The sequence below is a fragment of the Talpa occidentalis genome, unplaced genomic scaffold, assembly GCF_014898055.3.
Source record: "Talpa occidentalis isolate TD23 unplaced genomic scaffold, MPIMG_talOcc4v2.1 talOcc4.9, whole genome shotgun sequence".
Classification (NCBI taxonomy): domain Eukaryota; kingdom Metazoa; phylum Chordata; class Mammalia; order Eulipotyphla; family Talpidae; genus Talpa; species Talpa occidentalis.
In genome coordinates this window covers 4,928,872-4,951,867 of record NW_023605305.1, presented here as the reverse complement: position 1 = coordinate 4,951,867, position 22,996 = coordinate 4,928,872, and the positions used below count along the sequence as shown (strand labels likewise).

The window sequence follows — 22,996 nt, the reverse complement described above, 5'->3', positions numbered from 1 at the left end:
TTCTTCATTGCACAGGCCCCTACTCTAGCTGAAGAGCTGCCATTATTGCCCCTCTAGATTACTGCAATAGAGAATTCTTTCTGCTTCCAGCCTATCCCTTCACCACAAGTTCACCCTCTTTATTGCTGCCAGGGAAGCCAGTCTAAAAAGAAATACCTGTTGAAAATATTTCTGCATCACTCCGAGGATACCTACCAACTTGTCAGTACTGGCCCTCATGACCTGACCTGGCCCACCTCCCGTGAATTCCCTCACACGGATGGAGCATGCACTACTGGCTCCTGGCTGGACCTCCTTCGAAGGCCAACTCACCAGAGCACTCCGAGGGCCTCCCTGGCCCCCCTAGGTGGCCGCTCCTTTGGCCCCCCACAGCATCCTAGATGTACCCCAGCTATCTGCCTGCCACCCACTTGCCTGAGTTCATCACAGGACAAAACTGAGGCTTGTTTGTTCCTGTGTTCACAGCATTAGCACAGGCCCTCAGAAAAGAGGGACGCGAAAATGCAAGAACTGCGCGCCGGGCTCACAGCGCTGGGGGCCCGCGGGGGAGGTCCGCACCTTGGTGGCCAGCTCCTTCTCTCGGTCCACCAGGCTTTCGATGTCCGCCGAGTCGTAGCCACTGCTCTCGCTGGGTGTGATGGCACTCTCGAAGGTGGTGGTGGAGATCTGAGAGGAGATGCTGGTGGAGGTGCTGAGGGTCCCACTGCTGAGGCTGGGGGACAGCGAGTCGCTCAGGGATTTGGGGATGCTGTCTCCAAGTCGCTCGCGCAGCAGCAGGAAGTGGCGGGTTCTCTCCACCTGAGGAGACGGACACTGCTAACGGCCCAGCAAGCGCAGAACACGCTAAGCCCGTGTAGACGCCGCCTCTGGGGAGGGCAGGTGCGCTTGTCTGTGGGCCCTGCCAAGCCGGTACCTCGTGCAGGAGCTCCAGCTTCTCCAGCTCCCACTGGTGCTCTAGGATGAGGCTGTCTCCACGGGGCCGCCAGCCCGCCAGGTTCTCCTCGCCCCGCACGTAGGCCACCGACGTGTCCAAGACTTTCCTTCTCCGCCTCTGCATGCCTGCGGTGAGGGAAAGCAATGCTTTGTTTTCATTCTTCAGGGAAAAGTCCAATTTCAACTCTAGTCCCAAGTGAATTAGTAATTCATATACGTGGCCAATGAGGCCAGTTTGGTCTCAAAACACCTGCGATTTTGTTTATTAATAAAACTTCACCCCTTTTCTCTCACAGCAACTCTCGGAACTTCTTCTAAAATTGAGTTTTATATTCTTTGGTAACCGAAAAATACAAAGCAACTTGAGAAACTGTCAACGTAAAGTGAAAACACTGAGATTAAGTCAAATATAGTTCCAAACGCTTCTCGACAAATCCATGTGGCGAGACAGGAGGACCACACTCCCATCGTGCTTCAAGGTTCAGTTAGGACAGCAAATGACGGGGGCGTTACTTCATTATTTCACACTGGTTTTTAAAAAATGTTACAATGGTCTTTCATATGAAAGACAGGAATTTATATTAATTTTTAAAATTCTGTAAGATGCTCATCTGGACTCTAATTAGCTGCTGTTTTTTTCAATCTAAATCTTATCTCTGGATCCTGCCCTGATTTCCACATATGGTCTCTAAATAATTCAAATCACATTAATCAAATTGTTTTTTAAAAACTGGACTTTTTCCTTGCTCATTTTCAAACACAGAAACGCAAACTTTTGCTTGAGGTCATGGTGTAAGGGAAAGCCAGCGATTCAAGAGTCATAAAAAAAGGACACGAAACAAGCTTAACTCAATAATTTGTCTCTCTAGGGCTCAGGAAGCTCAGATTCTAGTCCAGTGGCACCTGTATAGGTACACAGTGACGTCATCCTGGGCCAGAGTTGGGGGCAGTGGCGCCGCAGTTTTCCAAGCCATGTTCATTCTAATACATCCAACTTTCCAACCTCTCACAGCCCAGTAACATTTTGTTCTACACTGTTTTTATAACTACCACATACTGCAAATGCCATCACAGCTCAGGAGAGCTGTGCATGGCACCATTACAGAACGGGCTGCCTGTAAAATACACCTGGTTTTGAAAAACTCTCCTATCCATCCAGTTCTCCAGATAGCACACTCCAAACGTAGGCAAAGATAACTATCCAGGGCCTCCCCTGGTGGCGCAGTGGTTGAGCGCTGGGCTGCGAGGCTGCCTGCAGCCTCTACAGCGCCGGTTCGTTCCCGGCCACTGGCGAGGGTCCCACAAAAAAAAAAAAAAAAGAAAAAAGAAAAAAGGTAACTATCCAGATGCAGAAGTGCTTACCTGGACTACCTGTGTCTGCCATTTTGCATAAACTGAGTTCGTAAATTCCAGTGACTCGATTGCTGTTTGAATTAAAACAAAGAATTGCTTTATTTCTTACAACACAAAACCAGGAAAATCTCAGTTCTCTGCTTGAAACACTGCTCCCCTACAGGCACGCGTCCCACCCGCAAACATAATACAGATGCTTCTTACAGCCACTGCTCTATTCCAATTCTGAATTTAAGAAGTGTATTTTTTCCTAGAGAGAGGCTGTTTCCATCTCAATCTTTCAAACACTCATCTCAATAGGATGAGCACAACTGAATGATAAACTAGAAAAATTTATGTGAGAATTTAAAAATTTGCCTTTCTTTATCACAAGAGAGTGAGGGGAAAACGTCCGACCAGGATGAAATGACAAACATCTTGGGGTGTGCATGGGGGGGCACTGAACTGTCTATGACAGTAACACTCCTTTTTTAAGCTGGGGGGTGATGCACAGCTGTTCACTTATTCTCCATGATACTTCTTTTTGATATACCCTAAGTAGGAATAAATCTTAAAAAGAAAAAAATCCCAATGAACATTAGAAATACTATGATATTTTTAGAACATTCGGTCCCAGCAGAATTATTTGGCAATGTTACCAGTGTAACATTCCTTCCTTCCAGCAGCTTCCTGTCAATATTTTATTAAGCACCAATCCTCCAAGTCACTGCTCTCCAGGTGTCAGCCAACGAAGTGGCCCAGAAGCCTGGAGGGTGGCTGATTCTGCGCTGGGAAACCCAACCCGCAGCTAAACTTGTCTGAAAAACTTACGAGTCTGGTGACTTTGAGTAGCCGCTGCCGAAGAGACTGCGCAGAGAGCGAGGCGGCGAGATCTTGGCGTCGCGGGAGTAGAAGACCATGCACACGTCCTTGGTGATCACGGCCGGCTGGATGCAGTGGTCCAGCTGCAAGCAGACAGAGCACCTGTGACCAGTCTGGGCCACACCTGAGCCGCACCTGGATATCGGGTCCAGAGGCGGGGGCTGGAGGGCCCCAGCTGCACCAGTGGTGGCAGTAACTCAGCACATGGCGGTGGATGGTTGAGGTCCTTGTAGATGCATTTCTTTTCTCCAAGTTTTTTTCCCTGTAGTCAGCTAATATTTGTTATTTATTATGTGCCCAGCACTGTTCTAAATCCTTTTATATGGGCCCTCAACAAATCTCTCAAGTAAATCCTGTTACCATTAATTTATACGAAAAGTTTCTGAGCATTCCCAGGCCCCAAAATAACCTACCAAATCACTCCAAACAGGAAGTTACACTTAGGGCTTGTGGGGGAACCTGCATTATTACCGCTCCCCCTGCTTGTGAGATGGGGAAACTGACAGAGGGAGTGAAGTCGCTCGTCCAAGACAGGCAGGTGTAAGGGGCTGCATGGGGATGTGGATGCAGCTGAGCTGGCAGCAGGGCCTGCGCTGGACACTACCACAAGGCTCTGCCCACACCACTAAAGGCTCCACCCACCACGAGGCCCCACTCACACCACGAAAGGCACGGTTACCCTCAAATCAGACCACCTTCTAAAAGCAGGGAGGTTAGACTTCTAAAGCTGAAGCTGTTATAAAAGTCATGTGCCTTTTTGATTGTGACCAGGAGCAGACTCTAAAACATCATTACAATAAACCAAGTATAATAAAATAACTTGAGGGTGTGGAGGGAGTGGGGGGCCATCAGCTGACACTGCCCTGCCTGCTCCCCACGCGCTGCTCAGGCGGGATGTTCACAGCACTGCAGGTTCCGGGCCTGCTCACCTCTAGGTAGGCCGACAAGGTCATGTAGATCTTCTCCCCGTAGGGTGTCACGCGGTTCAGGAGCAGGGAGTTGTGGAGGGAGCTGTCCCACACCGCCTCGAATCGGTAGAAGGTCCTAAGGCGGGAAAGGCAAGAGGGAGTCACCCCAAGAAGCTGGAGTCAGCAGTGCGGGTGCTGGCCCTGAGAAATTATGGAATCTATACCCCAACACTTTCAATGTACCAAGATCGAACAACTGAGCAGAAGCTTTACCCCAGGACAGGGAGGCTGCCCCATTCTCTGCCCCCCACCCACCACAGAGGAGGACATAGGTGTCTGCTCCTTTTTTCTTTTCTGACCAGCCTGCTTTTTCCTCAACCCATGGACATGAAAGTAGGGAGCGCAAGCAAAGGGATCAGGAAGAGAAGGTTAAGTGAGCATGGGCAGAAACTGAAAGAAGACAAAGTAAGTGCCCCTGCCGGGCCGAGTGGGAGCAGGAGGCACGTGGGGACCCGCAAGCCCAGTATCCACATCACGGCCCGGTCCTCTGGCCTCAGGAATGTCCCAACCCTGGAGGATGAACCGAGGAGACAGGTCGAAGAACAGAAGAAGAGCGCCTTGCTTTAAATAAAAGATCGAGGTCATTCTTAGCTGACGTTTTTGTAAGAGAATGATCTTAACACCAGTCAACTATCACATTGAAATAACTTAATAAAAGCTTAACTTAATAAACATCAATCAACTATAAGTTGTCCTGGTGTCTCTTTCCCCGTGACAGACTGCTTGACGTGAAACCCGCCAGCTCTGCAAACCTAGCCGGGAGCTTTGTGCTGAGCTCACCATAGCCCCTGACCTCTGACCCCAGACATATTCCCTCGTCTCACCCTGCAGAATAGACACTCCACGGTTGCCTGCTCTCCGCAGATGTAACACAGGTCACCCGATTCAACCAGAAGGATTCTGTTCCTGCCCCATGTACTCCTCCTCATGCCTCCCCAGCTGGCAGCGTCACTGCGACTGTCTTTTCTAGATTTCATGACAAACACTTGGCATATCTTCTCTCCAACACAATCCCAGGCATCCTACTCCAGACACAATGTGCTTCCAAAGAGGTCCCGAACCACCTCACCCTCCCAGGGCCACTGTGTGGAGTCTGATTTACTTCACGGCTGCTTCTAGATCTAAGTCCCCTGCAAGCACTTGCTAACCTCAAGCATCTGGGTTTGGAGGCAGCGAGGCAGTGTGTGTGGATGAGAAAATGCTCTACAGGACACAAAGGAATATGGAGTCAAATGCAAGACAAAGACAGACAGAGCAACCGAGGGGTCCTAATGGTGACCAGAGGAAGGATGAGGAGGCCGCTTCTCGCCCCTGGCTCTCCGGGCTCAGCACAGCCCTTCTGCACCCACAAGGCTCTGTTTTCCATCAACTTTGTTTTAGGACAAACCCTGGTATTGGAATTTGTCCCTCAGTATAGAACGGCATCTGCCTTTTCAGCAGGAGCCGCACGAGAGTGCTGTCACCGGGATGCTCTCTCACTGCGCCCCTGCCTTCGTCCAGTCCTGGAACGCGACCCACCTGTCCCACCGCAGGGTCTGGGCACGCGTTGGCTTGGATGCTTGGACGTGCCCAGGGTCAGGGCATCTATTACTCTGGAGACACCAGACAGAAGCGCCTTCACTGCCATCTATACCAGTATCTCGTGAGGTTCAGACTCTAATTCGGCCTCCAGGGCTGTCTTGGAGGTTTCCAATTCCCTTCTCAACTGCCTGATTTTGGGAAAGAAGGCTCTTCACACCTCTGCTTTTAGGTTAAGCTTTCACTTAACCTAAAAAGAAAGTTTCACTGAGAAACTTGATTAACAAAACGGGAATTTTGACTCTACAAGAACTCCTGTGTAGAGATGAGGTTTCTTGTTCTGTTTTGCTTGGCTCATGAGAGTCAGGGCAGCGTGTTCCTTTGGCAGAGCCCCTGAATGGTCATCTCAAAGGGTGGGTGTACGAAAGATAGCCAAGACTGGTGAGAAACATCGAGTGACTCAAGCTCGGAAGAGAATTTAGCGTCAGACACAGCCCGAGTCCTGAGACACCTCGTTGGGTCAGTCAGATGTGACCCCATGTGGTTGTCTCACAGTCGCCCGAAAAGCAGCTGCACGTACAGTCTAATCTTTTTTTTTAAAAAACAAAAAACCCTTAAGCGATGTTGCCATGTATTGCTTCCTTAAGCCAGACAGAGATGGGAAAAAACTTCGTTGGTATAGAACCAGGATTTTTCCTATTCCAAAATAAGAGTAAGTAGATGAGATAAGTAGTCTTGACAGGAAAAGAGAAATGTTTAAAAATAAACAAAATATTTCTCAGACTCAGCTTTTCAAATAACCAAACTGGTCTCTATTGCTGTGGCCAATTATGTAAAACCACAGAGCAAACAAACCTTGCAAGTTATTGACAGAGGACAGAGAAGCACAGAAAACAGAGCCTGCGATTTCCATGCAGTGAGCAAGTAAGAGTCTACTTTGTAATGTTGAAGAGGAAAATGGCCTGAAGAGGCCTAAGAATAAAGTGGATAAATTTAGAAAATGAAATGAGTTTACAAATCACTTAAGAAGTTACATTAAGAAGTTACACATCAGCAACACCCAGGCCACAGAGCAGAGGGCTCAGGAGCAGGGTTTGGTCTAGCCTAGGTTTGCACGGGGGAAAACCACTAAATTAAAACAGCAGTCATAGCAGCATAAGACAGCGTGAAGCGTTCTGCTAAGCTAGAGACTTTATGTGCAAAAAAGCAAACAAAATACCTAGGAATATCCTTATCAAGAAAGGGCCTGCAAAAACATAGAAAAAGCTTTTGTTAGTGCAACAAACAAGACAAAACAAAACATCAAAAGGAAAGGAAAACAAGACAGAAAAAAGACAAATCTGCTTGATAAGCAAAGTGAATTCAATGCAAGACAGTTAACAGAAGTCCGGGGACAAGGCTTGACAGGGGGTTACAGTGACACGGATCCTGCCCCAGAGACAGTCAGTTAAGGAAAATGCTGGTCAGAGGGGAATGTGGAGACCAGTCTATGGACAGCCCTTTAGGAGGTGACTTAGCATTGGAAATGGCTGGAAGCTGCTGTGGACTTAAGGGAAAAGCAAGTCATTAGGTAACATAAATGGGGGTCTGCGGGGAGGGGGAGGAGGCATGGCCCAGCTATACTCCACCGTTGGGGCATCAGAAAGACGTCAGTTGACACGCTTACAACCTTAGTCAAACGACCAAGTTCTCGTACGCCATTCCATGAGCAACTTGCCCCATTACCTTGTGCTCTCTGCTCCCTGACAAGGGCTGAGGTCTGTTCTCACTGCACATCCTACACTGGAGAGAGTATCTCACATTCTCAGTTGCCCGAGAATCTGTTCCAAAGAGCTGGTGGTGTGCGTGTCACGGGTGAGAAGTGGAAAGCTCCAAGCTGCTCATGCAGTTTGATTTTATGATCACAATCACCTAGTTTACTCAACAGTGAGGTGGTTCAATGAAGCGTGAGGACAAAAAGAATTGTTGCTTAGAGTGAAACAAGACTAAGTGTGAAAATTTAGTGTAAATCTTCAGCTGAACGTTTTAAAAAGATTTGGTAGTGGTGAGTTCAGAAAACAGCTGTAATACTAAGTTTGGGTGAGAAAAAAAGAGGGAAATGATCAAGTTTTAGTGATGAATGATTAAAAGTGTAAAGAATTTTGCACTTAGATTTTCTTCCTAGCTTTCCAGTTCTTGCTCCACCAAATCAAAAATCATAGCTGATGGATCCCGAGTGTGGTTTTGCGAGACCATCCTCAGACCAATGAGGGAGCCTATAATTAAAGAAAAGGTTTGGGCCTGGAACAAGAGCTCGGCAAATTAGTGTGCATTTTTGTAGGTGAGTGAAAACAAAAATGTTTAAAGTGTGTATCTTTTGTAACTTTTTTTTTTTTTTTTGCATAGACAAACTGGGGTGCAGGCCAGAGGTATGGGGGTGAGAGGATTCACCAGAGACAGAGTGGGGAGCAGAACAGGCAGACTGACTGAAATCCACTGCTGAGGGGAGCAGCGGGGAAACAGGAGAGGTCTGCTGCACCATGTGGGTAGCTCCCTGCCTGGGGACTGAAATCAGGCCACAGCAGAAATAGTGCTGAGATTTAACCCAAGGCCTTATTTTGATGTTAGTCAGTGTCTGTTGTGAAAAATAAGCTGCTTCTTCTAACAAAGCCAAATTCACCTCCCACAGCCTCTGACCTGGTGACGGGTGTGAATCAGGCTTTCGGGTCACGCCCGTGCAGGCAAGTTCAGCACAACCTGTATTTCAACCAAACACCACCTTTTCCTGTGTATTTTACTAAATGCCTTAGGGAAATTTAAGACATATTTCTCACAGGGGCAAAGAAGACGTGGCAAATGCCAATGGAATAGTTGCCATAAATGTCCGGCAGGGGAGGAGTGCTCGGTAGGGTTCATGCCAACTCCAGAGAAGGGGTGTCATTCAAGATTGTGCCCAGGAATAGGCCAGGGAGGGTCCATGAGCCCTCTTCCTCTGCCCTCAGTCAGCACACGCTCTCTCATGCTCCGCCCACTCCGCAGCCCCAGCAGCTCCTCTTACAGCTATAAAGCAAACAGAAGTTTCTTTTTTCTCTTTGCTGTGTAAAGCTATAACACGAGGAAACAATGGAAAGAAATTAATCCTGACCCAAACCTTCCATTTTCTCTGCCTATTGTCTCTTCGTTCCTCTCCTTCCCAACACAGGCATGAGCAAGGTCTGCAGCAGAGGACGCACGGGCGCCATGCCTGGGAACTCTGCCGCCCCTGCTGTCCAGCCCTCACTGCGAGGCGATGCAGCCTCTGGGCCCTGAACAGCTGCTTCCTGAGGCTCTGACAGGCCCCGGCAGATCAGGCTGACGTGGGAAGGGAGGGAGGCTCTGGACGCCACGCACTGCTTATTGTCAGTTGACTGTAAAGTGGGATTTTAAGGGAAATCATTTGAAAACTAAATGATTTACAGCAGTCAATGGTGATCAGGAGAGTTTATATGTATTTACCGCCTTTACACCTAAATGACAATGCAAGGCAGAGGCAAGCCTGAGCCCCCGCGGGGCACCCCTGGGGACCAGAGAGCTTGCCCCCACACCCTCAGGACCAGAAAGCACGCCCCACGGCAAGCACTTCCCGGGACACTCGGTCTTGGCAATCATCAACCCATCCTGCCAAACCCCCGGGCAGCAAGTTGCATTTCCTTCCCCTGCTTGGTCCTCAGCGCCTGCTCCTGTGGAAGGCTTCCCTTTGCCCAGGCGGGTGCGGAGCCACAGCTCCTGCAACTTGTTGGGTCACTTCGGGAGCATGGGGTGGAAACGGGGAGTTCTGAGGAAGGAGGGAATGAGTTTCTCATCTGAATGGGAGTCAGTAAGGAACCGGGTCTAAGGGTGCCTCAGTCAACCTCAAAGCTCTGACCCACCCCCGCTGAGGGCACCCCACCTGCTGGAGTTGTGGGAGGACTTCAGGTACTTGGCGGAGATGATGTTCAGGGAGAGGATGGCATCAACCGCAGCTTCCTCCACCTCAGCCTTGCTCCTTATTCGGCCTGGAGAAAAAGGGAAGGAACCGCGATGTGGGTACACTGAAAACAAACAAACTCAGAAGCCAAAAAAGTCTTTCAATCTTTGTGCAGCTGCAGGTGCGGGAGGGAAACGCAGAATGTTCTGGCTCTTCACCTGCCTCCAGGAGGTGCCTGTGAGGCCTGATCTGTTCTCTGTTCTAAGCGTTTCTCACATTTGCCTCCATGCTTGTGTCGCCGTCACCACCCTGCTCAAAGGGTCCAGATACCCAACGGGCAAGGAGAATAAAACCAAGACTTTATTTCATAAACTCTGTCTGAAATTTGGCATTTCCCTCAATTATAGGGGGAGGGACCAAATCAGAGGCAAATCAGCAGCACCCGGGACACTGTCCTCAGCTGTAGTCACAGGTGCTTTCTTGTCACACTCGAGAAGTGTCTTGACAAAAGTCATTCTGAGCGACAGAAGTTGGACCCACTGCCTACTGAATGCACGATGGAGAAGCGCTTACATCACAAACTGTTCGGACTTTGCCTGTGCTGTCCTGCCCCTGCCCCTTTTCTCCACTGGGCCCGCACATGGACCGGCAACGCTGGACTCTAGCCTGACTCTTACACAAAGTATTTCTGTCTGGAAAACAAAACTAACACACACCCTCAGGTTTCTCTCGGCCTGCTCAGACGCAAGCGAGTGCTGCTGGCTGCCTCTGAGCACGCGTCAGCACAGGTCTCTTGGTGCCTCCTCGAACCTGGCACTCACTCATCACACTGCGGCACCACCTCCCCTACCCCCCACGCTCGGTGAGCTGAGGCCTCTGCTATGCGCTCACGGCCCTGCACAGAGCCTGCCCCACAGTAGCTGAGCAGAAGGCTGGATTTCCCCAGTGATGGGCACCGAGACACTACAGTAATTTCAGGCTCAAGGCCTCTCTATTCCCCAGAGCTCGCGTCTTCCAGGCGCGTCTTCTGCATATTCCTGGTGCTGCGAACAGGACAGTGACATCCCAGGGCCCGGCCCAGAGCACTCACCTACCACCAGCTCCCGGACATCCTTCCAGTGCAGCTCGCTTCCCTTCTCGTGGATGATGGTCACTGTGATCCTGCGCTGGATGCCCTGGGGGATGGGGGTTGGGGGGGAGCGCCGGTCAGTTAGGATGTGGAGAGCAGAAAGGCTGCCCTAGTGTCTCTAACAATGGCCATGGACGGGGGCTGCAAAGAGCACGTTCTAACGCGGCTCTAAAGGCTGACACCCAGGCTGTAGGTACATCAGGAGGACGAGACTCCCACTCTGAGCCCATGTGGGACACAGGCCTACATGAGCACTGGGGGAGCTGTCAAGTCACCTGAGGAGCCCTACATTCCACTTCCAGGGTGCTGTTCCCGTGGAGCCTCATCCTCCGTCCCCATTAACAAAGAACAGAATTTCCAAACATCATGGACTAATAATTATATAAAATTGACATGAAAGCGGCACAAATTATATAATTGAATGAAACAAACCCTTTTCCAAAATCAGTCATTTAAAATATATATATAGGTGGGTATATAAGAGGCAAGGTCTGAGGAAGAAACATTAAAAAAATTTTAAAAAAGAAAAAAAGAAAACAGGAGATTTCCCCTGCCCTCCAAATCCCCTCAAAGGGGGGTGCAAAGCAAAGAAGCAGGGTCATGTTTCTTATTCAAAACTCTCTGGTGCTCCCTCCTAGGCCCTCGGCACTCCCATATTAGTACCTGGTGAAGCAAAAATGTCCCCTGGCAGGGCAAGCCCGCTGTGTGGTCAACCACCGCTGGAATGTACCTGCAGAAACGAAAACCAGAGCCCATCAGGTGGAGCGCGGATGCCCCCTCAGTGTGTCCTCCCTGCCAGATCTGTCCTTGTGCTACAGCCCCCTGGGGTTTTTCTTCTTCCCTACTTCTTTCTCGCTCACGTGGGCACTTGACCTCACAGCCATGGGCATGTGCTCCAAGGACAAAGGCCTCCCCTGGCTCCACCAGGCCCTTGCATGGCAGACAAACAATAAATAACGCACAAGTGCAACACAAGTGTCCAGAGACGAGATTGTTTCAGGTTCTAGATCATTTTGAAAAATCAGAAAGTGAGTAACTTGGTAGAAACTATGACCGTACCCTCGTCTCGCTCATGATTCAGTTAGTCATACTGCAGATCTACCCATGGAAAGTCAGCTCCTTCGAGCAATGACCCGGCAGCGGCTTCGTCCGCCCGTGCTCCGGGGCAGGCTCGCACAGCGCTTCATGGGCGGGGGTGACGTGGCACCGCGAGCAGAACCACCAGGCCATGACCCACCCGGTATATTTATTGCCAGAGCCCCTGGCTGCTGCTTCCGGAGTGGGACCGCTTTTCTTTGTTTTTCCAAAAGTATTTTAGAGACAGCTATAAATAGTAACTGCATTTGCCACTTATCCTGACACAGCTCATACAGTGAGTGAGCTGATGCAGGACGATGGTCCTCAACTGGGGTGCCCATGGGGCATTTGGGCGGCCTGAAAGCATTTTTGGTTGTCAAAACTGGAAGGGCGGGGCTGCCGCATCTCATGGAAAGAGGCCAGGGGTGCTGCCAGATACCCTGCAAGGGTAGCACAGCCCCTCCCCCCACAGAGAGTCATCTGGCCCCAAATCGTGGCCAGTTGAGAAAGCATGGCGCGGGGAACCCCTCTGCTCCAGCCCCTTGCGGTGACATGAACGTGCGTCCCAGCCACACCACAGCCACGGCTCTGACTCCCCTGCTGCGCTGCTGGTAACCCCACAATGCAGGGGCCTCCCTCAGAAGCGGGCTGGGGCTCCAAGACCTCGCTGTTGTTAACAGGAAGGTGAGTTTTGTACTGGGCGGTCAGCTTTCTGACAAACCTCTGATTCAAAGAACATAAGACCACTGATTTCAATTCAAAACTGGAATTCGATAGTGATTCGTAAACAAGGAGACGCAAAACGACATTTCCTAATTTACAAAACATTGAGTTATTTAGAAATTCGCAAGCTGGACTTACTCTCCAGTGGGCTCCAGCTCGCTGATCTCAAACCACACCAGGAGGTCGTACTTGCTCATGCTCTGGCCAAGGCTGGTTTTGCTCATGGTGTTTAACTTGGTGGCTGGAACTTTTAAAAATTTTTAGAAAAAGTCAAATCTGGTCCGAGTCTACTCAGCAAAAGTACAGGCTTCTTTCAGGCAGTTTCAAGGACACACTTGGGAAAGGCAGCAAGTCGGGGGCAGGCTTCCCTGCTGAGGACCCAGGGCCCACGGCAGCTACATTGTGGGGGGGTCCTGGACCCAGACAATATGGGAAAAGGGCATGTTGATCTTCCTCCCTCATCAAACGGTACCAACAAGGAGACGCGCTCTGAGCTCACAGCCCTTCCTCAGTCGCCCATGCCGGTGAGAGATGTGGGCAGAGCCTGCGCATCCCGGGCCCACTAAGGCAGGTGGGGGGAGGAAAGACACCCCCCTCCCCTCGCCAGAGGCTCCCAGACCTCCCTGCACATGGGTGGTCAGGAGCTGAAAGGCGGAGGAGCCCACAGCCTGGCGGCTGACAGCGCCCCATGCAGGAGGCTGCAGCCCTTGGGGCTCCAAGGTGCAGCCAAGTTTGGGAACCATGGATGGGTCTGACCTGCAAATAAGGGGTTCTGTCAAAGGTCATATATTACACAGATTCTTCTCGTTTAAATTCCATACTCTTAACTGTACCAATGAAATCAAACCCAGTATTTCTAAGAATTTCAGATTCTACATGGTGGGTTTGGAAGCACTGTGCAGATCATGAAATCTGGCAACACCGAGAGGGCTCCTCCCGGAAGCTGGGCCTTCAGAACCCACAGGGAGAGAGTCCAGTCCCCTGGGAGTTAGTTCTGCCACCCACTACCCGGCTGATCCTCTGACCAAGCTGTTCCACTTGGAGCCTGTCTCCGCAATGTCACCCTACCCTGCTATGTCAAAGAGGTATCGGGAGGAGCTACGGGGCTTTGTCAGTCTTGTGGGGCTGTCACCCCGGCACTGTCAGTGCCACCGGCTTGCTGGGAGTCACAAGAGGAGCTAGAGACGCTGGGCCATAGACAGGCTGCCGAAGGGTCACTTAAGGGTCAGAAAGCAAAACCATAAATACAAAGAAATCTATTAAAATCCTTATAACTGAGAATATAATTGCAAAGAATCCAAATATAAGGAGCCCTTCCCCCGAGGGTGCAGTGAGATGCACAGACACAAGGCCCCCTTGCATCTGAGGGAACGCAGGGCAGTCCCCACGTCCCGCTCAGGCAGCACAGAGCAAGGGGGCGGCCGTCCATCAGGGCCAGGCTTCAGGCAGGCTCTGAGGATGGTTCTACGCTAAGGCAGAGCTAACTCAGCTACAGACCATCTTGTCTGGGCAGCCCGCCGTGCTGGCCGCGGCCACTGGCCAGAAGAGAAAAGGCAGCGTGGCAGCCCCACCCTGGCAGGTGGCAGAGGCAGAGCAGGCGAGCAGAGCGGCGTGTCCCACACGTGCACAGCTGCTTTGCCAGAGCCCAGAAGCCCAACCACTCAATCTTTCTCGCGTGGCCTGAAGGCAGCGGGAAAGGAGGACGGAGGTGGAGAATGAGCAAGGGGCAGGAAGGCAGCAGAAGGCCGTGAGGAGAAAGGATGGAAATAAAGAAAAATCAAAACATGAACATGAAGAATAAACTTAATACGCAAAGGAAAGCCAGGTCAGCTGCTAGTTCCCGGACTACACACAAGGCAGAGACGTGGGAATGGGAAGCTTATGAAATCTGCACTAGCAAGGCCGGAGAACCGCCTGGGAGAGAGCCCGGCTGGTTCTTATTCGAAACTGGGACCTAGACTGTGAGGAAGGAACACAAGAGGGCATGCAGAAGCAGAGAAGGAACCCGCACACGACTTTCACTGGACGGCCCTTCAAAGGGAGAGGGACCCCAAGCGGGACACGGGGCGGGCTCACCTGGCTTGGAGAGCGGCATGGGCGGAGGGAAGAAGCGCCGGCAAGGCTGAGGGGGGCTGCAAAGGAAGCAGACGAGATCCTTCGAGACTGAAGATCAGAGTCCCCCTGGATTTTGATGGCTCGCGTAACCCCCTTAGGAACAGATCGCCCGCACTGCCAACTTGGCATAACACCAGTCACTGACAGGGCTGTGTGGTAAAGTGAGGCTGAGACATTTAATGAGATTCTGTGACAGTAAGTGAAGTAAAAATTTCTGTGAACTCTGTCTGTCTGCATCTAAGAACCCCTGGCATTGCTTTCCTCACCCACGTAGTGTCCCCAGAAAGAGTTTATGCATCGTTAAAGTTCTGGGTCATCAGGGACAATTAAACACAATTCTCACAATATGTCCCCATCACCTCAACTTTCAATCCTATTTAAAAGTCTCTTCCCACAAAAACATGGTTCTCCAGGTCACCTGGGCAAAATTCAATTTGCTCGACCTGAAGTTAGTGATTGGGTGTCTTAGAAAAAGGCGGTGAAGTCTCTAAAGAGGAAACAGGGTAATGCATAAAGCTGTCGCCTCCTCTATTCCCTTGAGTTCTTCCTTTACAGCAGTTGACAACGTCAACAACAATCTTTGCTCCTTTTGGCCCAAACCTGTTAAGCTCCTGTCCTTGTAGGTGAAGTGGGTGCTGCTGATAATGTCCAAAGACTTCAAAAACGATAGGCTTGGTTTTAATGTACTCCACAAACGATTCTGTGACCTCCACGGCGATCTAGCAAGGAACAGACAAGTGAGACCAGAGAAACATTTCGTGTAAGAAAATCACATCTCTGCTGCGATCAGAACTTCGGCGCTTGAGTGATGGGTCTGCACTGGGTGCTTTACCATGCAGGCCCCACCCCAAAGACAGGGTCTCCCCTCATGTCTTCATTCTACAGTGACTCTGCCAAGGTTTGGGCATTCAAGAACCTCCATCATCTCCCCAACTGACCTCTGGTCCAGCTGCTCTTCACCACTCACAGTCAAGCTCAATCACACTCACCACGTGCTGGTCCCCCACCTGCCCACCCCAGACTGCAGCCCCAGACCTGCCCATCTAAGCATCTCTACCCTGCAAGCCCTGCTGCAAGGCTAACATCGATGAAAAGAGGACAGTGGATAATGGACAGGACACGATGCAAGTGTGACCTGTCTTTTTTATTTAGAGGCCATTCTTTGGGAGCTCCCTACCTGCTCCTTCTCATCCAGCCATCGAGGGCCACCCCCTAACAGAAAAAGTATCGGGTATTGAGTTCATGGAAATATCTTTCCGTTCTCGACTCCCACTGTGGTCGTGAACCCTGTACACTGTCTCTTGCTCCTGTGCTACTGCTGCTATAGATGCATCCCCAGCCATAGCTCTAGTTCCGGGCACGCTCCTCTGTGCAATCCCGTGGGGTCAGGCACAGCCTGCGCACAGCAGCCAGCCAGCATCTACCAGAAACACACATGCTTGGATTCATGTGATTAAACACAACCAGAGATAGTGTGTTTTGTCCTTGCTTGTGCCATTTTTGGAGCTGTCCTGCTCTCTGGTACTTGACTGACCAGATGTGGCTGGCAAGAAAATGAAAGACCGAAGAAGCAGTGACAAACTCTGGGCTCAAGCCCCATCTCTGTCTCTTCCTGGCTTTGTCACTTAGGCGAGTGACTAATTACTCTGAGCCTCAGTTACCTCAGCTGTGATATGGAAGTCAGGAGTCCATGGAGAAAAGGTGAGGACTAAGTGAGGACAGAAACAGCACTCGGATCAGTGACAGACAGGAAAAAGCCCCGAGGGAAAGCTGCTGCAAGGAGGAGCCTGCTTGAGCAGCGCACTGAGCCTGCCCAGAGGAGAGGCTCACTTCTTCCTCCTCCTAGGAGGCAGCTGAGAGGGGCATTAGAGTAGTCACAGCTTCCGCTAAAGGAAACACTCTGCGTCTTAATGTCTTAATTTAACTTGAAAGGTATTTAATAGTTTCTACGTTATTGCAACCAACCCGTGAATACCTTATGGTTTAAAGGACAATATATGAACTTGAGCATACTTATTTTTTTGGGAGGAAACAGTGAAAACAACTTATCACATTCAAGCTGATGCTAGACTTTACTGCCAGCTCCCCACCCCCACTCAGGGGCCCACTGTAAGTCAGAGCATGAGCTCACCACTGGCCCTGCCCTCCATCATCTACTCTCCCACAGTCCCAGGGCTCAGGGCCCAGGTTTTCTCCCTCCTTGGCTGAGGAAGGTAGAGGGGCCCCAACGGGAGGATTCCTCACACCAGAGACTTCCAGGCACCACAGAGCAAACTTATTGCAGCCTCGACCCTGCCACTTACATTCTGCACGTGATAAAAGCCCAGAGGACTTCCTCTGCCGTTGTTTTTGAGGGGTTCCGTGGAGAAAGCTTCATCGTGGCGATGCAAAAAGCTTAATAATAGAAGAAGACAGGTGAACCTCACAGGCAAGCTTTTGTCAGGGGCTGTTTCGGGACCTCAGCCTGGTCCGTACACAGCGTCCTGCAGTCTTTAATCGAGCCACATTATTTCCATTTCTGTGTCAAGAACATTTTCCATCTCACTCAGTATTTATTTCAAAAGTGACTGGGAAACGACCTGATCCTGCCACCACCACGCTCTGTGGGTGCAGACGCGGGAACACTCCTGAGTGCGTGGAGAGCGCGTCCAGGGGCTGTTGGCACTTCATTGTTTTATACTTTTTATTAATAGGAAAATTTCAGCATAAAGCATTTAAAAACTGAATAAAATAGGCTCCTCTGGGTCAGATCCTGCACTCCCGGCAGAGGAGCTGTCCACAACAGAACCCTCTGAAGGATGCGCGGCCACCGTCCACCCTGCCCCCCCGGAGCTCCAGTTCATTCCCTGTAGGTTTCCGTTTCTTAGTCCCATTGAGTGAAGAAGGGATTTTTATTTCCAACTCCTAGTCGTGTCTCACACATACACACACACACACGCACGCACGCACACACACCTCACGGTTCTAAGGCCCCTAGCTGTGCACCAGGCCATGCCCAGATCGAGGGGGTGGTGGGGGGCGGTGGCTTACTTGAACTGACAGAAGATGTCCGCATACTCGGGGAGGATCCCACTGGCCTGCAGCACAGTCACCCGGAAAGTGAAGGCGCTGCCCAGTTTCAAGTGGTTGCCGACCTCTTCCGAAAACCCTTCCATCACCATCTTACCATCCAGCAAAGTGCCTGACTTCAAATCTAGAGGCCAAGTGAGCACACACCAGTTCAAACGATGGGCAGAGCACGAGGGGGTGGGGGGAGAGGGGGAAGTGGGGGGGCATTCTTTCAACTCCTAGTATGAGAGTGGCTAGTCCCTGGACAATGGTCAGACTCTCTCCTCTTTGGCACTGTCCCAGCTCCCAGGGAGCGTCCACATACCCAGATCACTCATTCGGTTCACTTCTTCTGGAGGAGTGATGATCTCCGAGCTCTGGCCCTGTCCTTCCACGATCCTCAGCTCCTCCAGGGACAGACCAGAACGAGTCATTGCCACCGAAGAAAAGTCACTCTGAAAGCAAGGCAGGGCGAGTCCTATAATGTGTGCCCTGGCTTCTTATATTTATTTACCAAGAAAATAATAATATAGACTGTAAAACTACATGGACAGTTTTGAGAGCTGGCAGAGAAAAGGCAATGCAGCGAAACACACGTCCTGGCTCTTTACCTGGCCTTTGTGACGGGGAGATGTGACCCACATCCCAGCTCTAGTTCTAGGCCCCAGAACTGGTCTCTAGGACCAAACAACCCCTCAGGACCCCCTACTTGCTTCTCCTTCAACAAGGCCTTTTTCTTCTTGGAGGTGTCTCACCTGATTAAAGTATTCGTTATTGAAAGATATTTTAGCTGTTCCTGACTGTCGAATTCCAGAGCCATAATCAGGAGCTTCTTCATCCGCTAAGTAGAAAAGAAAAAAAAACACAAGGAGAGAATGAGACTGGGGTGAGAAGGAGGGAGTCTCAGGATCATCCAGGCACAGAGAGGAGACACTGAAGAACAAGTCCTTCAAGAAAGAAAGAACGGGGCCTCCCCAGTGGTGCAGCGGGTAGAGCGCCCCGCTGTGGAGCTGTCTGCAGCCTCTGCAGTGCGGGTTCGATTCACTCGATTGCTGGCCAGCCACAGAGATTCCCACACGGCGCGGCAGACCCCCTCCTGCCTCTCCCGCTGCTCCCCTCAGCAGTGTATTTCAGTCAGTCTGCCTGTTCTGTACCCCACTCTGTCTCTGGTGAATCCTCTCACCACCCCCACGCCTCTGGCCTGTACCCCAGCTCTTGTATGCATAGATAAATAAATCTTTAAAAAAAAGAAAAAAGAAAGAACGAAAGAGCAGGAAGCAGCTAAACTGCAAGGGCTGCTTCCGATCTGCTCAGGTGAACTGACCAACCCCCGCAGCTCACATGAGATCATCTAGGGAATAAAATGTCGTTTAAATTTTTGATATCATTCAGAATGTCACACCTAGAAATACTGATCCCTTCACTTGGCAAAACTATACTTAGCGATGGTCAACAGGTATTGGAAATGTTAGACGGTGCTTGTGCAGACTTCCATAATCTCTCCAAACACGGGTGACCCTGTCCCATGTCAATGAGGGAAGGAGCTGGAAGGTCGCTAAGCACAGCAAGGCACTGGGAAATGAGAGCAGACAAATGACAGGAAACAGCCACATTCCTTCCTCAGAACATTGGCCAGCTCACAGCCACCATGAAGCCTCAGAATCTTGATCCACGCATAGGAGAGCACCACAGAGTAACAGGGTGGTCCCCAGGGAAAGGAAAGGTTCCAGGTTCCCTGCCCCACCCAAAGGGAAGGTGGGGCAGAGCAGCAAGAAGCAAGAGACGATAGGGAGAAGGAAGGAAGGAGACCTGGAGGGGACACGTGCACAGACATGTGAAGAAGCCACACTGGCAGAGGGGCCAGCCAAACAGGGTTGACCCAAAGCAGGACCGCAGGGGTGCAAAAGCCTGCCACAGTCTAAGGCTTGTGGGGACCCATAGGAAAGGGGCAGAGGGGCCAGGCAAGTCTGGAAGGAAAGGAGCAAAATCAAGCTAAAGGCTGCCATTGCCAGCCTCCCCGTGGGTCTCTCACCCACGTCTGTTTCAAGCGTCTCCTTCCACGTCCCCGAGTCCTTGGCACCAGGCCTGACTTGCCTGGCCCCTCTGCCCCTTTCCTATGGGTCCCCACAAGCCTGAGACTGTGGCAGGCCTTTGCACCCCAGCGGTCCTGCTTTGGGTCAACCCTGTTTGGCTGGGACTTTACCCACGAGGGGATGGGTAACTTTGGGTGTTTTGTGTGAAAATTATTTTATCTATTCTTTCCCTTCTCTCTATCACACACTGATTGTATGAAAGCTCCTTTCCACTGAAGTTCTCACGCACTAGAGTATGCTTTGTTTTGAAGCAGTAGATGGCAGAACCCATCTAGAGCAGGCAGGCTTGGAGTCCCAAGGTGCCCCTCCTGCTGCCCCCATAACAACAGGACAGAGAAGGTAATACAAAGTGCCCTGAGGGAAAGCTGGCCAGGCAAGCACATCAGGAAAATCCCTTGTTCCTCTAGAAGCAGTTCCATACATTATTTAAAAATGCAAATGACTTTATGAAGTTCAAGGAAATCCCTTTATCCCAATATTCCACAATAGCAGGAGCCCAAACTAAACAGCATCTCCTCAGGATACTCAGACAATAGTCAGAAAGGAAGCACCAGGCCTCCTGGGGACAGAGGCGGATGACAGCCTGCACTCGGACCTGTGGCAGGGCCCACACAGGCCTGCATGCTTGTTGGGGGCATGGAACCCACAGCCCTCACCTCAGGAGAGGGTACCTACCTGCAATGGCCTGCACAGCCACACGAAGCGAGCCCCGTACTTCGCCTTTCTCGCTGACGATGGCCACCCTGTGAATCAGGGGCACAGGGTACAGCAGGTTGCTCAAGTAGACAAAGGCCCTGGGGACAGAGAGCGGAGACAGACACCTAAGCGTCCCACAGAGGAGAGGCTGGATTTCAGTTTTCCCAGAACATACATTCTTCATGAACCCTGAGCTGGCTTCTGGGCTCCCTCGGCCCCCTCTGTTCTGTCACTCCCACCGCCTCCAGCTGCTGTGTCAGCACAGATGACAGATAAACAAATGCAAATGCTTGGTCAAGCGGTTGACAAAGACCAACTTACACCAAATTCTCCCCTGCAGACTTTACCTCTGTGGGTGGAAGAGTAACAATTGGAAGCAGACTTTCTAGATACTGCTGGGTACTGCCAACATGGGGAAAGAGAGCCCCTCACAGAGCTTGGCCTTTAAATGTGAAGAACTGCACAAGGGTTTTGGTTTGTTTTTCCCATAGATAAAACAGAAATCAGGAGATGAATGAAAAGGTGACGGGAATACAATTAATATGAATGAAACAGAGTTCAAGTCACAGTAATAGGGGTCTTTATTTTACTCTGAAAAGTGACAGTTATCTTTAGGCTGGTGACTGGCACATATGGGCAGAGGCTGTGCGGGCAGAGAGAATGTGAGGGCAGAGAGGCTGTGCAGGCAGAGAGGCTGTGCAGGCAGAAGTCTCTGAGCAGCAAACCGACAGCAGACTCCGGATGGGCATCAGGATAAATGCTAAGGGAGGAGACAGCTGGCCCCTTATGGGGTGCTTTTACTCCCGGAGATCAAAATTAAATTCACAAAGACATCTACAAAAGTTACAAACCTAATATTTTCTATTCCAAACAAACTAGCAAAGTCCTCTCACACTTGTATTCTTTTTTTTGTTCTTATGCTATTTTGTAGTCATTCCTTTTTTTTTAAAAAGCAGTAAAAACTGGTGACCACAGAGCTTCCCCTTCCACTAAATGGATGGGAAAGAGAATCCAGTTCCCACTGTTACTTCCGTCATCCCACTTGGTATACGCTGATCTTTGAACACAAGACAAGACAATGAGTAAACATTTGCATCAAGAAATAAACAGAACTAAACGTGACACGTAAGCCTGGCTCGTCTGCTCCTTTTCCTACTCTGAAACCTACTTTAAGACAAAGAGAAAAGAAAGGTGAAATGGATTCTTGGGATTCCAACTCAAAAGTAATGGAAACAACTCTGAAAATAGACAAAACTACACCACAGGAAAACAAATGTTAATAAAACCTTAAAACATAAATGAGAAATGAATGAAAAGTGTAACCAAAAAAACTGCAAATGAACGTTAAGTCAGGTCAGGTGAGGTCTATTTCCCTTTCAGTCTGCTGCAGAGGTGGGGATGGCAATGCCAAGAAACAGAGGGTCAAAGTTTTGTTGTTCAAAAATTAAAAATGAAAAGTCTTTTGAGAAGGTTTATAAGCAAGATTCACAAACATCAACTACTGTGACAGAATCTAAAAGCTAAGAATTTGGCGTGAGGTGCCAAATGGAGGTCTTGGCATCCGAGGTCAGCACACACACAGCCACCCTCACGCTCTCAGGGACTGGCCGACTGGCCTGCTCAGCGCCCAGGGCATGCAGAGCCCTGCACGCGCTGCTCCTGCCTGCCGTCCTCTGAGCCCACCTGGTGGCTCTGATGTCACACCATTATGTCTCCTTCCAACCCCACTCTCCACAGGTGCCCCCAGTGTTACAGGGTCTCAGGAACACGCAATCCATCCCCGCTGTGACTGACATTTACCGACGTGATACTCGACCTGCCTGTCTCACCACTGACGGCTAAGTTCACCAGAGGGACGCGTGCCGTGGGCTGCTCCACTGCCCGCAGACGGCCTGGCACGTGTACTGGGTGAACATACTCAAAAAATATCGGGCAGTGACTGAACATCTCATGGACAGAGACAAAAAGGAAAGGGAAAATGATTGCTCCTTGACCTTTAGGTACACGGAAGGTTTTCCAGAAATATGGGTTACACCAGAGCGTGAGAAGCAAAGTCATCCAACTGTATACCAGGTGGATTTTCAAACGGTACTCATGATGGGTATTAACTGTAGGGAACAGGTTTAGATTCCTAATTATGCTGATTTTTACAGATATATTTTCATGCTTAAAAAGTTATTTGAAACCAGGAACCCTTGTTTTTAGTTTGTAGACGGCTCACCTGTGGACAGGCAGAGCACACAGGTTTAGACCCCCCACGAAGCACTTAGAGCACACGTTAAAGATGGGAATCTCCTTTCTGCCTATGGCAGTGGTTATTCCAGATGTGGGAGAACAGGGAGCATTCCCTTTTTGAAAAAGGGGATCCCCTTGCTCTGTGGCAGGAGCAGGGGTGTCCCACGTGGCTGCTGGGCCCGCCAGGCCCAGGCAGCTCTGGTCAGCATGGCCCTCAGTCCCAACCAAAGCTGGACAGTTTTCCTGAGGTTTCCTAGGCCGGAATTTTTATCAGTACTCAGCTTTCTCGAGTCCTAACAAACCCTCACCTAGCAGACTGAAG

At 50.4% G+C, this 22,996-nt stretch overlaps 1 protein-coding gene across 1 annotated transcript in view; it reads right to left on the bottom strand.

Moving 5' to 3' along the window:
• Positions 1–22,996, bottom strand: part of KIF1B (kinesin family member 1B) — a 128,743-nt gene that overhangs the window by 4,679 nt on the left and 101,068 nt on the right. Inside the window, 16 exon segments of the mRNA XM_054691207.1 lie at positions 559–798; positions 914–1,059; positions 2,296–2,357; positions 3,097–3,230; positions 4,077–4,191; positions 9,541–9,646; positions 10,649–10,733; positions 11,351–11,417; positions 12,626–12,734; positions 14,564–14,619; positions 15,203–15,321; positions 16,906–16,996; positions 17,633–17,795; positions 17,976–18,105; positions 18,406–18,491; positions 20,419–20,537. Of these exon segments, the coding sequence (XP_054547182.1) occupies positions 559–798; positions 914–1,059; positions 2,296–2,357; positions 3,097–3,230; positions 4,077–4,191; positions 9,541–9,646; positions 10,649–10,733; positions 11,351–11,417; positions 12,626–12,734; positions 14,564–14,619; positions 15,203–15,321; positions 16,906–16,996; positions 17,633–17,795; positions 17,976–18,105; positions 18,406–18,491; positions 20,419–20,537 (1,828 nt within the window).